General features: G+C 40.2%; 1 protein-coding gene and 1 non-coding gene across 2 annotated transcripts; both read right to left on the bottom strand.

Moving 5' to 3' along the window:
- Positions 1–248: 248 nt before the first annotated feature.
- On the bottom strand, positions 249–12,454 carry kif23 (kinesin family member 23). The gene is made up of 23 exons (XM_069708299.1): positions 12,385–12,454; positions 12,081–12,147; positions 11,750–11,878; positions 10,857–10,962; positions 10,498–10,634; positions 10,276–10,388; positions 9,469–9,639; positions 9,237–9,281; positions 8,110–8,222; positions 7,623–7,744; positions 7,409–7,511; positions 7,251–7,330; positions 7,051–7,170; positions 6,802–6,961; positions 5,981–6,142; positions 5,702–5,868; positions 5,422–5,595; positions 4,883–5,095; positions 3,434–3,667; positions 2,850–2,938; positions 2,157–2,226; positions 1,638–1,708; positions 249–1,538 (listed from the first exon to the last, which is right to left on the bottom strand). The coding sequence occupies exons 1-23, from the start codon at positions 12,396–12,398 to the stop codon at positions 1,523–1,525; spliced, it is 2,676 nt and encodes an 891-aa protein (XP_069564400.1). The 5' UTR covers positions 12,399–12,454; the 3' UTR covers positions 249–1,522.
- On the bottom strand, positions 7,930–8,026 carry LOC138626585 (Z30 small nucleolar RNA). Its single transcript, XR_011311300.1, has one exon. It is a non-coding gene; the product is annotated as a Z30 small nucleolar RNA (small nucleolar RNA).
- Positions 12,455–13,562: the final 1,108 nt, after the last annotated feature.

Below are 13,562 nucleotides of genomic sequence, written 5' to 3'. Positions count from 1 at the left end.
GCTTCGGGACTTTTCACACACCTGTCTGCTTACATGGATTTAAAATGTATCGTAGATTGTTATTAAAAATTTATAATTTACAACATACTTTATCTTTTTTTTATCAAAATCAAAGGAGCAAAAACACAATACATTTATTCTAGTGCTTTAATTTAGCACAGCTTTAAAGTACCTGTGTACTTAAGTGTTTGTTGCTTACACTTCTACATTTTCAAAGATAAATACTGAACTTTGTACTCCACATTTACTTGACAGATAGTAGCCAGTAGTTATTGTAAAGAGTCTATTTTTTTCACCTACTGATGAGTTTTTATTTTGTTATTCTTTAAGCATATGTGGTTGGTAATACACCATAATAATAAAAAAAAAAGTACAAATGCAGTTTATGGATCAAAGTATCTTTCCACAAATACTATCACCGGCCCCTGTTCTGTCATTGGCAGACAAAGGGCCAAACAGTAGAAAAGGAAAAAACTAAGCCACCACACAAGTTAAAGCCAGGACGTTCTCAGGCTTTTTAAAAATTTGGGGACCCAGCTGACTTCCCCTAAAGGCAGCTAAGCAGACTAATTTCATATGGATTTATATACAAGGTGTCTTGTTTAACATAATGAAAATCTAACCAAGCGTAAGTACAGGAAAGCAATTTTAGGAAAATAATTGAAATCAGATTTTGTGTACATGACTATTGCTCCACTCCCTGCACTGACTCGCCCAGAGCTCTAACTCGACATGAAATCTCTTTTCAAGCATCATTTTGAAACTAAATTGGTCGCCTTCGTATTAGTCTGTCAACAATTCTGTTTACTAAAATCCACACACGAGAAAAAAAAAAAAAAAAAAACAAGAAATTAATGTTTCTGTTTGGTGGCATTTATAAGCCCACATTTCCTGTTGTATTGTTATTGCGCCCACAGAATAGTGTAATTTAAGGGATGCCTCCTGGCTCCTCATAACAGTTTCTGAAGATTTATAATGTGTCACTATCCTGTGCTGCCATCTAGTGTTCAAAATTATCTTGGTGCTGCTTGACTGTATCCATCAGTCTACATTCACAACAGAGTGGTGCCTCAAAGGAATTTTATCCCCGAGTTTACAGTGAAGGAACAAACAAAGCAAAAAAATTGATTATTCAAACTCTACTTGAAGCTCAATATAATTCCCCAAATCAAAAAGACAGAAACAGTATATTGCAGACAGAAATCCATATCAATAACCGAGTAATAAAGGTGCAGACTTCTTTTTTTTCTTCTTCTTTTTTTAGCTGTAGGGCCACAGTAACTAAACATTTGCCTCAGTACTTGACTAAATCTAATAACACTTGTACTTAAATCAAAAGGAAACATAAAATACTTTACAAAATATCTTTGGTGACAAATGTATATACACTGTTGCATATATAAAAGCATGAAAAATGTTTAAATATTATCACTTAAGCAAAAATATAAAAAAGTTCAGACTATTGCACAACAGCCAGGCGAGGACTGAGGGGAGTGATCGCTGTTGCAGCCGTCGACCGCTTTCAGGGTTTTTTGCGCCTGTAACAGAAAATACAGTGAATCATAATGTCCAGTTATGTTGTGTGGATGACAACAAAATGCTATTCCCAAATGTGATCTAGAAAGTTGACAGCTTACTTGGAGATCACATGATGCTCATATCCAGGTCCCATGTTGGATCCAGCCCTCATCTCCATGGCCACAGAGCACTGTCAAGAAATGGAAGGTCAGGACACAAATAAACTCAGAAGTCTTAACTTTACATTCATATAAAAGAGGAAGCTGACGGAAAGATGAATTCGCAGAATGAAGATTAGCACTTTGGTACCTTTTGTTTGTCTGAGCCTTTAGTGTTAGTGTAATGTTAGACTGCTACACAGTGACTTGGACTATGTACAGAGTATTTTTATGCTTCAAATCTATTTTCTTCCATCTTACACATCTAACGTGAGTGACCTACAACTCCGTGCTGTGCCTGAACACATCCTATGTAGAAAGGCGGAGCACTGAGGCTGCTGCTCTGCTGGCATCCTGTGTGTTAGCCTAGACACCTCTAGCTTACATACTGTTAATTACATGATAAATCTGATTATAATCTAAGACACTTAATAATAATTATAATAGTTTACTGGAGACTAATCATTATCATTATCTCACCCTTGTCTCCACATCAGTCCACGCTCCATCGCCACTGCTCGGGGTGCCTTCTGAGGATTTTCTCTTGCGGCTTTAGAGACAAATGTGAAGTGTAATTATTGAATTGCATTTGTTTCCATAAATGTGAAGTTGTTAATGCTTTAAAAACTGAACAAATAAAATCCAAAACCTTTCCAGAACGAACAAATGCATTCTCGGGCTGGGTGACGTGTGTAAACAATCACATGTGCTGTAATGCTTTGCCTGAAACAAAAACCCTTCATGCATCTTTAACAAAACTGTACATACCTAATTTGAGCAGTTTTTAAATTCACCACTGGCTTGAAATCCTTCATTTGAACAAGAGGTATTTGTAAAATGATAAAGAAGTATGTATAATTCACAATCATTGCCCAACCACAGAGCACATCAATACAGAGAGAACTGTCAAACCACCTCAGCACAGCAGACAGTACTTTTTAATCCTGTTATTTCAGAGTTAAATGTGACAAAACCTAAACGGCACCGATTGTAAACATTCAGGCTTAGAAAAGAAATCGACAGAAAAACCTCTAATCGCTTACAGTCTTCCTCCAAATCCAAGTGACCATGTGGGTACAAGCATATCCCAAAATGTAGAATCTTTCATAAGGAATTTGTTTTTCCCGGATGTTTTTGAACATAGTGAACATCCTGGATAACTTAAGCTTTTACCTTGGGATTGTGGTGAGCTCCTGTTTCAGTGTCTCGATGTCAGTGAACTGGACTGCTTGTCCTCCTCCTCTGGTTTTAATCACCTCACCCTGAAAAATAAACAACAATCTTTAAGTAACAGGCAACTTTAATTAGTAATTCATCCATTGTGAAAACTGTGTAATAATCCAGTGTTACTCATGTCGGTTAAAATACAGATATCTTGGTTTTTTTTAAGATAATGTTGTTTAAAACAGGAGTGACGTGGTCTTGATCATTCGTCTCAGTCTCACTCTCACGACAAGCATGGATGGAAATGTCGCAGACTGTTAAGATTCATCTTGGATAAAATAACTTTACCTCCCCAAACTGACAGATTCCTCTGTGTAACATGAAAAACAAACTCCTCCTCATGCAGCTACTACAGCTTCTATGTAGTACAATATTGGCACTTCCTACTGCTTTGTGTGGGCTAAATAACAGCATGATGTCAGAGTAAGTAAGGAAGTGAAATCAAATGGCTCATTTGGTTATCAGGCAAAGCATCTGCAATCAGATGCAGACTTTTTCCCAAGTGTCTAATGCCCGGCCGCAGCACACGTTACCTTGATAAGTTTGGTCTGTATCTCGCCATCTGAGGCGACCTCCTGGTGCGTTAACACGTATCTGTCACACTTCGACAGGGCCTTCTCGCTGGGTGCAGACACCTGGATGGAATTGGGGATGATGGGCTGCAAAACTGTGCCCAAGTCCAGGCTGGAGGATGGCTTGTGGTCCACCCACTTCTCCGCGCCGGCAGAACGGGAACGGCGGTGCAGCGGCCGTACCGGCGTCGTCGTCTGTCAGACCAACAAGGTAGCAAGTTAAAAGAGGGAAACGACAACACACATGACTCAGTCAATTGATGATAAAGGTTGAAAAAGATGTCATGAAACTAGTACGTAGCTGAGGATATTTTCACTTGCAGAAACACAAATTCTGATCGAGTAATCCTGTGTTCACTCTACAACCTCATGCTGCTGCCTGTAGCTTCAACACTGACCCTGTAGCTTCTCTCAGTTAGGTCTAGATCAAGAGCAGGAGAAGGGCAGCAGGCCTGCTCTCTACTCCAGCACACGGCTCTCCTCCTGGCCCGGCTGGCTGAGAAGCCTGCTGGAGACTGGGTTCTCTTAGGTGTATTAGGGGAATGGTAACCCTGCCTGTTGCCCTGAGCTTCCTGCAGCTCCCTTGCACAAATAGAGATAGCCACTGAGGATAAAGAGCTATTGGGGGTAGGGAAGGGGCAGGTGGGCCTGGGGTTCATCTCAACCTCCTCAACTCCACTGGCACTGACTGGCTCTGGTTCTGGCTCTGGCTCTGGCCTGACATGAGCAGAATCAACAGGGCACTGGAGAGCAAAGTGGAAAGACTGCAGTTACACTGAGACACAGGAAACACAAATGAAATGTTACAGTAGGTGGTAGAATAAAGTGCATTTCATTAAGAATGGGACAGCAGCAGACACCTGCACAGTCTAATGCAATCAAATACAATACATGGTAATGCATCTTCGCAAGGATTATGTTACCTATTTGTTGAGACTGCAAAAGATTTGTTTGTTTTGCTCCTTACGGTGTGTGAATGTGGCTACTGAAACCCAGGATACACTAATATAGAGTTTAAATAATAAGTCAGTTGTCAAAAAAAATTAATCAACACTTTTGACAACTGCATTTGGTATTTATCAGACTAAATTATCAATCCAGGTTCTTCACCGAGTTTACTTTTCCGTTTCATATTTTAAATTCAACATAGATTGGACAAAAGACATTTGAAGATGTCTACCTGTTGTTTTTCACCATTTTCTGATATTTTATAGACTAGTGCATTGTTAATGAGGTTGTTTACAATAGTCTGTCTACTTATATTACATTGTACCTCTACCATCCTGACTAACACCACTAATCCCAGAGAAGAGCATTGTAGAGGATGGAATTCTGTTCAGCTGTCAGGTCTTCTAACAATATTTTGCAACATACATTAATCTGGAGCTAAGCATTATGAACACAACATACAGGGAGAGGTGAGGGTGAGGCCGATCTCTTTGGCGGGAGGCGTTCCTCTCTGGAAGGCCGCTGAGGCTGCGTCTGACGCGGTGGAGGATCGGGACGATCAGCACGACCTGGAGTCTTGCTCTCCGTCACGATCGCCTTGAGCTGCTTCAGCTTTTCGTCTTTCACCCAGAGCTTGTTTTGCATCTCAAGCTGCTTTGCATTGACACGTCTCTCCTGCACCACAAGAGCATTAATGTTGAAGTGCATGAATCATCAGCAGTCATCAAATCATCACTGGTGAAGTCGAATGGCAAAGACCGGGTGGAGTATTTGCTCATATCGTCCTTTAGAGCCGAAGGTGATGTGACATGTATTTCAGAGATCACGAGTCTTAAACAATCACATCACATCCGGCTCTAAAGGATCAAGCTTTCAAACGTTGCACCCAGTCTTGAAGGGTTAAATCACCAAACAGATAATAATCCAAGGCGACAAAAAAAAAAAGGTGGCTATAGTAAACAAAAATGTACCAAACTTCTGTATTGATAAGAGGAACTCACGCATTCTTTCTCCCACTTGTACTGAGTGTCTGAGACCACGCCGTGCATGCGCTGCTCCATGCGTCTCTTCTCAGACAGCTCCCTGTTCAGCCTCTGGTCTCTGGTCTCCAGCTCCTGCTGCAGTGAGCGCTTGTCACCCTCATAGATTTTAGTTGTTTTCTGCAGGATGTCGATCTGGAACAGAGCCGGGTGAGACATTTAAAAAAACAAAAACAAAAAAAACTAAACGTATCTTTAAAAATACGCTCTAAAAGGCTGCTTGAATGTTTTTGTGTCCCACCTTGTGTTCTTGCATCTTGCTTTTCTTCTCCAAACGCTCGATCTCTGCCTTGTTGTTGTGGATGACTTTGTCTTTCTCCATAATTTTGCCATTTTGTTCATGGATAACGTTGTCGTTGGAAATCAGGTTGTTGTCCAGTTCCTGGAGCATGGACTTCATCATGTTGGCTAAAAATTACAAGGAGAGCGAACGTGAGGCAAGATGAGAAATCCACCTTTTAAGTAACCCGACCTGTCAAAGCCACAAGATTAGAGTCGAGCTAAAATGTGCAGCTGACACCTGCTTTGTTGTATTCTTCAATCATCATCTGCCTGATCCTGCGTCTGTTCTGCAGGGCTTCAATCAGCCTGGGCAGGGTGACGTCATCATGTGGGTCAATCAGCTCAGAGGAGGGAAGAGGTGGGAGGCTGTGCACCAGGTGGCTTAAAGCAGAGGGTCGGTCTACAGAAATAGAATTAACACAAATCCTTCTAGGCTTTTTATAAAAAAATTTTTTAAAAAAGGTACAAAATACTCCATACATTAAACATTTACACAAGAGTACTGGCGCAGTGCTGTGCATTTTTATGGAAACTATGTTTGCAAAAGCCGTCTCAAATTTGAGGACTAATTTGAATCTCTAAATTTCCATGTTGTTTGCATCTGAAAGAAAGATGACGCATCTTCAAGGATTTATTCACCAAATAAATTTAGAGTAAGGTGTATTTCAGAGCTTGATTCAAGTGTGAGGACATGACTAATTGATCTGAAAAATTATTCTCCAAAGACTTGAATATACTACTTCATGCTCAATGTCTTTGAAATGGTGAAATTAAAAGTAGAAATATCATTGGGCTACGGTCGAACATGTCTTATTTGAATAACTTAATGGTTAATTTTAATGCTTTTACTTTAAGTTTTTTAAATCCATTAATTATATATTTTTTCAAATATAACAGGCAGATAATTAATATCTAAATACACTGTGTTGCAAGGCACAAAATGTTAAAAGTATAAAAGGTTAGTACTCCGATAGTTACTTACATTTGGGCCAATATTGTATCAGAAAGCTTCCTATTTTTTTTAAATTTAAATCAGATTGTCCGGTGTAAAACGATTACCTTCGTCTACTGGACCACCGCGCTCCTCCAGCCTGCGAGACAGTTCCTCTTTAAATGCCTGGTTTCTATGACGACGGCCCGGTGTGAAGCCACAGATGGGCATGTCCACTGGGCGAGCCACTTCCACCTCCTGGGTCATCTCTGAAAACCGCATCACCAGCTGCACAGAGAGAGCGCGTCTTGCGTGTCGGACGAAAGGCAACTGACAAGTTCGTTAAGCGACACGGTGAAAGTGTGTGATGAACTCACAAAGGTTTCCTCGTAGTCGTCAGCCTTGGGATTGACGCAAACAACCATTTTGACTTTTCCCTCTCCATCAAAGTAGTTCTTGAAGAGGTGGGTTACTTTGGAGTCTCTGTAGGGGACCATCTATAGAAGAACACTGACATTACCCTCATGGTTCATCAGCGAGTGGCATTTAAGCTCAGCTGTAGTTTGGCAACACATACCTTGTTTGTGCCGCACATTTGGTTCTCTCGAAGAATCTCGATGCACGTCCGCAATGTCAGCAAAGACTGATTGATGTTACCTGCGAGGCAAAATGTTGTGAAACCTCACATAGAACTCGGCTACGGGTAAAACTGAACCCTGATGTTTGTCAACAAACCTGCTTCACGCATACGACTGCCTTCTGCCCCCGTCCTGCCAGTACGCTCACTTCCTGCCAAGTCCACCAGGCACAGCTGACTCACACTCACCTGGCTCTTATCCTGAAGATCAAAATAAGAAAAGACGACAAGTCAATTACAATGAATCCAAGAATAAATTCCAAAACTGCACTCAACCCTTGAACCCGGGAGTTGGTTTCACTCTCTGCTAACCTGGAGAATGTTGTCGCCATCTGCATCAAGAGGAGCCTGAGCCAGTTTAATGATGAACACACTGTGGGAGCGGCTGGACTCCCTGTTCAGACGCGTGTTCGCAACCTTCCTCTTCTTTTGACCTGGAACAACAAAGTATGGGCAACTTTTCAATCACGTTTTTTTTTTCCCCCACACACACACACACACACACACACACACACACACACACACACACACACACACACACACACACACACACACACACACACACACACACACACACACACACACAGCATCTTCACAAAACTACCGACTCCCCCGCAAACTGCTCAGAGAGAAGATTAACTGAGGTCATTTCCTGGACAGAGTCGACCCGGAGGCCAGCAATTCCAAGTCAGTCACATCTCCAATCATCAGTGCTTGAGCTTTTTTGTGTGTGTGTTGTTTTTACAGTTTTATGCCCTTACATTTAAGTTCGAGTCACTAAACGTAGACAAGGACTCACCTCTCCAGAACACTTGAAAGCCCTCCTCGGGAGACTTGACTTCCAGCTCCATACAACCAGCCACATACATGTTGTGATTCTGATCCTCTCTGAGAATTTTAGACTGAGGTGGTCTACATTGAGAAAACAAAACATGTTACTCCCTGAAAACGTGGAATTGCATTTTTCAGGCAGACAGGTGTAGGGTATCAGGTACGGAAGGGGGATGGGATATGAACGTTTGATTGCAGCCACAGAAATCAGACAAATACAATCAAAGAGCCAAGACGAAGCAACACAAATGTTTGGGAACATTCAGGAGCTCTGCCATAACAAAGACTAGAAGAAGCGGAGAGGTGGGGGTTATGTAAGGGTTTTCAGCACTAAAAGGGACACTCATCAACACTGGAGACATTACCCGGTGGAGCTCTGCTTGTCATGCCTCTGTGTAAAGCCGGGTATCGAACCTGCGCACTTAGTACTGACAATGTGTCCAAAACACATGAGCATAAAAGCTTTTTCATGTCCTGTACTTTTATCAGACCATTTGATTTCAAAGAAAACACTACTCACAATTAACATGCTGGAACTAAAAAAAATTAAAAGGTCTTTTTTTGCTTAGAAAATGACTTGCGTAATTAATCAAATAAAATATTTGAAGATTTTGTACATTTTACATGTTTTACTGACTATTTCAGCTAATGTTTCTTTTTTTAAATCATGCAATGGGTGTTGTCAAATATTTTTAAATTTCTCAGTTAAGCATTGATATGAGTCTATTCACTCTAATATGTTATTGTTGTGTTTTTATAGATCCATAAATAAAACAACATTAAAAAGATAAAAGCTTTGCTTTGGTATCCGTATTGAAACCCTGATTTTACTTCAGCTGTAGTATGAATTATTTTTAAACAATACCCAGCTCTACATTTGGGTGTCTCCTTTGCGATAGCCGATTTTACATTTCAATTTGTTTTGTACCTATCAGGAGTACACCTTTTAACCCTGCCATACAACACAGCATCTGTGCAACTTCAAAAATGTCTCGAGCATTGACGAGGTTCCGTTTACAATCTAGACGGCACATTTGTGTGTATTGGGGAAAGTTCAGCTACACCAGGCTGCTACTCTGATGTCTGATCACATACATGAACTCAGTGTTCTGGCACGAAGGAGTGCCTCCACCATTCCACCTAGTAAAAAGGAAAAGACGATAATTTTGCCTTCTTGCTACTCTCATTAGAAGAAGAGAAACCACTATCTTAATACTTTGATGTCTGATAACTAAACAGATACAACTGGTTCTGATTAATCATTTAATGAACATGTTAATATCTACATTATGTCTTTTTTTTTTTACTTCACATTGTCTGAACTCACTTTGGCTTGATTGCATCTTCCGGAATTTCCTCCAGGAGATCATAGATGTAGTTGTTGTAGATTTCTATGTAGGACACAAAGATGCTGTAGCTGCTGTCCTCATCCACACCATCTGCTGTACAAGCCTCGTCTGGTTTAATCATGTCAGCAATTTCAGGATCAAGCTTTTGTCTACAATCAAAGCAGAAAATGACACGTTATACTTGTATCACTTATCCTGCTGCAGAGCACTGATCTTACACACTCAGACTTGTGGTCTTTGTACTGTGGGTCTAATTAAATCTCAACCAGTGTCAGATTACCATATCAATTGAAGGCATGTCAGCTTCTGTGGTGAATAAGTGATGGATTTTAGAGCAACAATGCAAAACGGTACAAAATGAGAACAGAAGCATGTTGTCAGGCCCACTCTTATGTCTTAAAATTGTATATAATATAAGGTTTTCTTCACACAACCTGTCCCCCATTTTTACCTCCCTCCTCCTTTTTGGGTTGGGTGTCTCAGAAAATTACTTGTACGACACATCGCGCCAGTCCGTATATTCTAAATAATTTCATGTCATATACTGATTGTTTGATAGACCTGGCTCATGGCTGCAGTCACACTGAGAACATCATCCTAAATTTCAGAATTTTGCTGCAGGCTGCCGTTGGTGATCAAAGCCCCAAAGCAGCCGTTTTAAACTCACTATGCAATCTAGAAAACCCATTTTGGATTGACGACTGTAGATTTCACCAAGTTTCTCTCACGACTGTCAACTAACATCTCAGGCAGCCTAGAATTGAACAGTATAAAGGGGCCTTTACCTGGAGGCTGATGCTTTAGGAGCAGACGAGTTGTTTTCCCGCCTTTGACGCTCCAACAAGGCATCAACTTCATTCTGAACCTCCATACCATTTTTATCATCCGTCTTAAAAACCTGGGCAAACAGAGTGAATTAAACTACATAAATACACGGATTTTACAAAGTATTATTAAATCACGAGTACAAAACATAATAAACACCACTGTTGTAACTACTGTCTTACATATCGTTTGGCCTGGTAGGGACCTATACTGTTGAAGATCATGTTGAGGGAGCGTGGTAGAAGTCCACCCAAGCCCGGCGAGCCAGTCATGGTGAAAGTCTTTCCACTTCCTGTCACCCCATATGTAAAAAGTAGACCTGCAACAAACAAGAGAGTAAATCAATGGCCAATAATAAACCCAAAGCCAGACTGCTCTTGTTTTCCAAGATATTCATATGCATATTCAAATATTCAAAACGCAATTCTCAGTGGGAGAAAACACTGAATTACTAATGTTAAGTAGACAGGCCAGCTGGCTGGGGTTTAACTGTTATTGTACGTTCAAATATTCTTAAGTAGTATTTGGCCTGTAACCTTACCATTTTTTCCTCGGATGAGGTCATCGACAAGAGGTTTGGCCACATGCTCAAAGAGCTCCATCTGAGATACTGAAACCCCAAAGACTTTTTTGAAGGAGTACTGTGTCTGAGAACCAAAGGAGATTAATTAATATTCAAGGAAAACATTTTGTATTTTAATACATTAAAGTACAACCTTGATATTATAATATTTTTTCTGACGGTCAATAAACCACATAAAAAGACTAAAACCAAGAATGTTTTATTTTGTGTCTCAATGCGGTCTATACTTCTTCTGCCACCCTGTGGCACCTGGGCCCAGGACCACAGATTCTAACTAAACGACATACATCTTTATATCAGGCCACATATACATGGTTTCACCTACAGGATGGATGTATGCCTACAATTCCTCCACATGGAGTGTCCAAGAAGCAACCTGTAAGGTTGTAAGGTTCATCACGAAGGAGCAGTAGCTCTTCTTAGCTCTGTCTGGGTACCTGAACTCCACACTGTATGGATTAGATAACCCATGTAGCCAAAGAACACCTTGAGACCCCCCTCCCCCCCCAGACTGGGGAATGAGATAAGTAGCAGTAACTTCCTAAACCTGCAAGGCATTACAGTTTGTTTGTTTTTGTCTGAGGTGCATTTTTGAGGACTATATGCAGCCACAGATTAGCACATATTTGGTGCAATAAGTGATTACTTTCAGCTGCAGGACTCACCAATGTTTTTTTTTGTTTTGTTTTGTTTTTTAAATACTTTTTGGACACGATAATCTCAATCATGCTCTGACCATTGCTGGTTTTAATCATTTTGTTGGATTTGTTGACAATAAGCAAAAAATGTTTTGAGTGTCAGCAACCCTATCCTTTACTGCAAGACTAGTCCTGTCTCCGTATATGCGTTACCTCTTTGTACTCCCCATTGCGGTTTGTTTTCAAGCCTTCAGGTGCGTGCAGCTGGATGGTGGTGTTGCTGATCACGTCAATGCAGCACTCCTCATCCTCCACTCCCAGAGGCCGCACACGGCAGTACACCTGAATAACACAAACCACACGGTCAGAAGTTCTCCGGCAGGACTCATCCATTTCTTTACCCGTGTCTGATTAGTTCTGAATCAGCAACAAATATATTATTATAAATCAAAAACCCACAATTAACCAGATATTCGCGTATCACAGCACACAAGTAAAGTCTGTGTTGTTCGCCACGTTGACCTGCTGCTTGACCAACACTCACCCCAACCGGGTCTTTCTGATTGCTCGAAGGCTTTTTTGGAGGACCCCTGCGAGGGGTTCTACCCTTCCTGAAAAAAAAGAAAAAGATCATTCACGTTTCAACTCATTGTTAAGTTCAGCTATTTAAGGCAGTGAGAGGTTAACGAAGGCCAGACGGCTAATTAGCCGCCGGCTAACGCTACTCGCTTAGTAACGGCTGACTTCCGTAACCCCGTAAACTGCAACTCAGCATTTAGCGACAGCATTATACATGTAGGGGGACAATACTCCGAGCTCGATACATAAAAATAATAAACTCTACTCACGCTTGTCTGATCATTGTAGACTGCTGAATGTCGGAATTTTCCGTGTCTGTTGCTGCGATTTTGAATCTTCCCTCCGCCTCGAATGAGGATTTTTTTTTTCAAAGCAACCAGGCAACAGCAAATCAGGTTTCACAACAACAGTGACGTATTTCCGCCTCCGAGCCTTTTATGGAAACAACAAACGTGGAGAAACGGTATGAGCAGATATCCTAATAAAATACTATGCTATACTAATAGTATACATTAATATAGTTGGCAGAACAGCCTAATTTACCAGACAAACTAAAAAATTAACAGCAACAAGGACAATTTTGAAGTTTTCACAAGACAGGGTTTTTATTTTTATTTTAATGATAAACAATGTTTCAGTGTTGGAGTTCATTTCGATCTAAATGTTACCAACATATACACGTTGTTTATTAAAAAGTAATTAAGTTTACTATTATCCAAGAGTATCAATGCTTGTCAGGTTTAGGCTTAAAATTCACCTGGGGAAAATGTATATTATACTAAAGCCTAAAAATGTTTGATTGTTACACTATGAACATTTTTATTTCGATACGTATTGTTGTTTACCAAAAGTTCCACATAAGAAAGACGTAAACATTAACAACGGAAAGAGGGTTGAAGAGCTAGATGAGAAATGAAATACTAAAAAAATGAATAAGTAAAGTCTTAACTAGAAATACAATTGAAACAAAAACAAAAACTAGGACCAAATAACTCTAATTATATTCATTGATATTGCCAGGTAATATGCTACACTCAGAGACAAAATTATATAAATTCATACATAAAACGGTAATGACCAAATATGTACTCTTATTAGTATCACTTTAACGATCCCTTAATATATTATTTGTCACAATATAATATGATATATCACAAGATTGTGTTTTGTTATATGTATAATTATTATTATCATAAGGAGTAGTAGTGGTGGTGGGGGTGGTAAGGAGAAGCAGTGCTTGCAAAGGTTAAAGGAAAAGTCTTGTTTTGCCTTACACTCTAATTTACCTGTTTAACTGACGGTATTATTTATTTTTTCAATCATGCACTACTTTTGATTCATCTGAGTATTGCCTTTTATTGGTTTGTTGGCTCTGCTAGAGTGTTTTTCATAAATAAAGCACCTCAATTATTTTGTCTCAACTGAAAGCGGACCTGTCGTCACTTTG

Source organism: Brachyistius frenatus, unplaced genomic scaffold (assembly GCF_029030835.1).
Source record: "Brachyistius frenatus isolate BFR_SWC_R1_liver_20210118 unplaced genomic scaffold, ASM2903083v1 Contig_74, whole genome shotgun sequence".
Taxonomy (NCBI): domain Eukaryota; kingdom Metazoa; phylum Chordata; class Actinopteri; family Embiotocidae; genus Brachyistius; species Brachyistius frenatus.
Note: the sequence above shows the minus strand (reverse complement) of the source record. Positions and strands in the feature narration are given on the sequence as shown.

What these genes read in the sequence shown, in the direction of transcription:
- kif23 (XM_069708299.1), bottom strand. An exon ending in CGGTGGTCCAGTAGACGAAG is followed by an intron (nt 6,143 to 6,801) that starts GTAATCGTTTTA and finishes CTATTTCTGTAG; the next exon opens with ACCGACCCTCTGCTTTAAGC. An exon ending in CCTCACCCTCACCTCTCCCT is followed by an intron (nt 3,668 to 4,882) that starts GTATGTTGTGTT and finishes TTGGTCTGACAG; the next exon opens with ACGACGACGCCGGTACGGCC.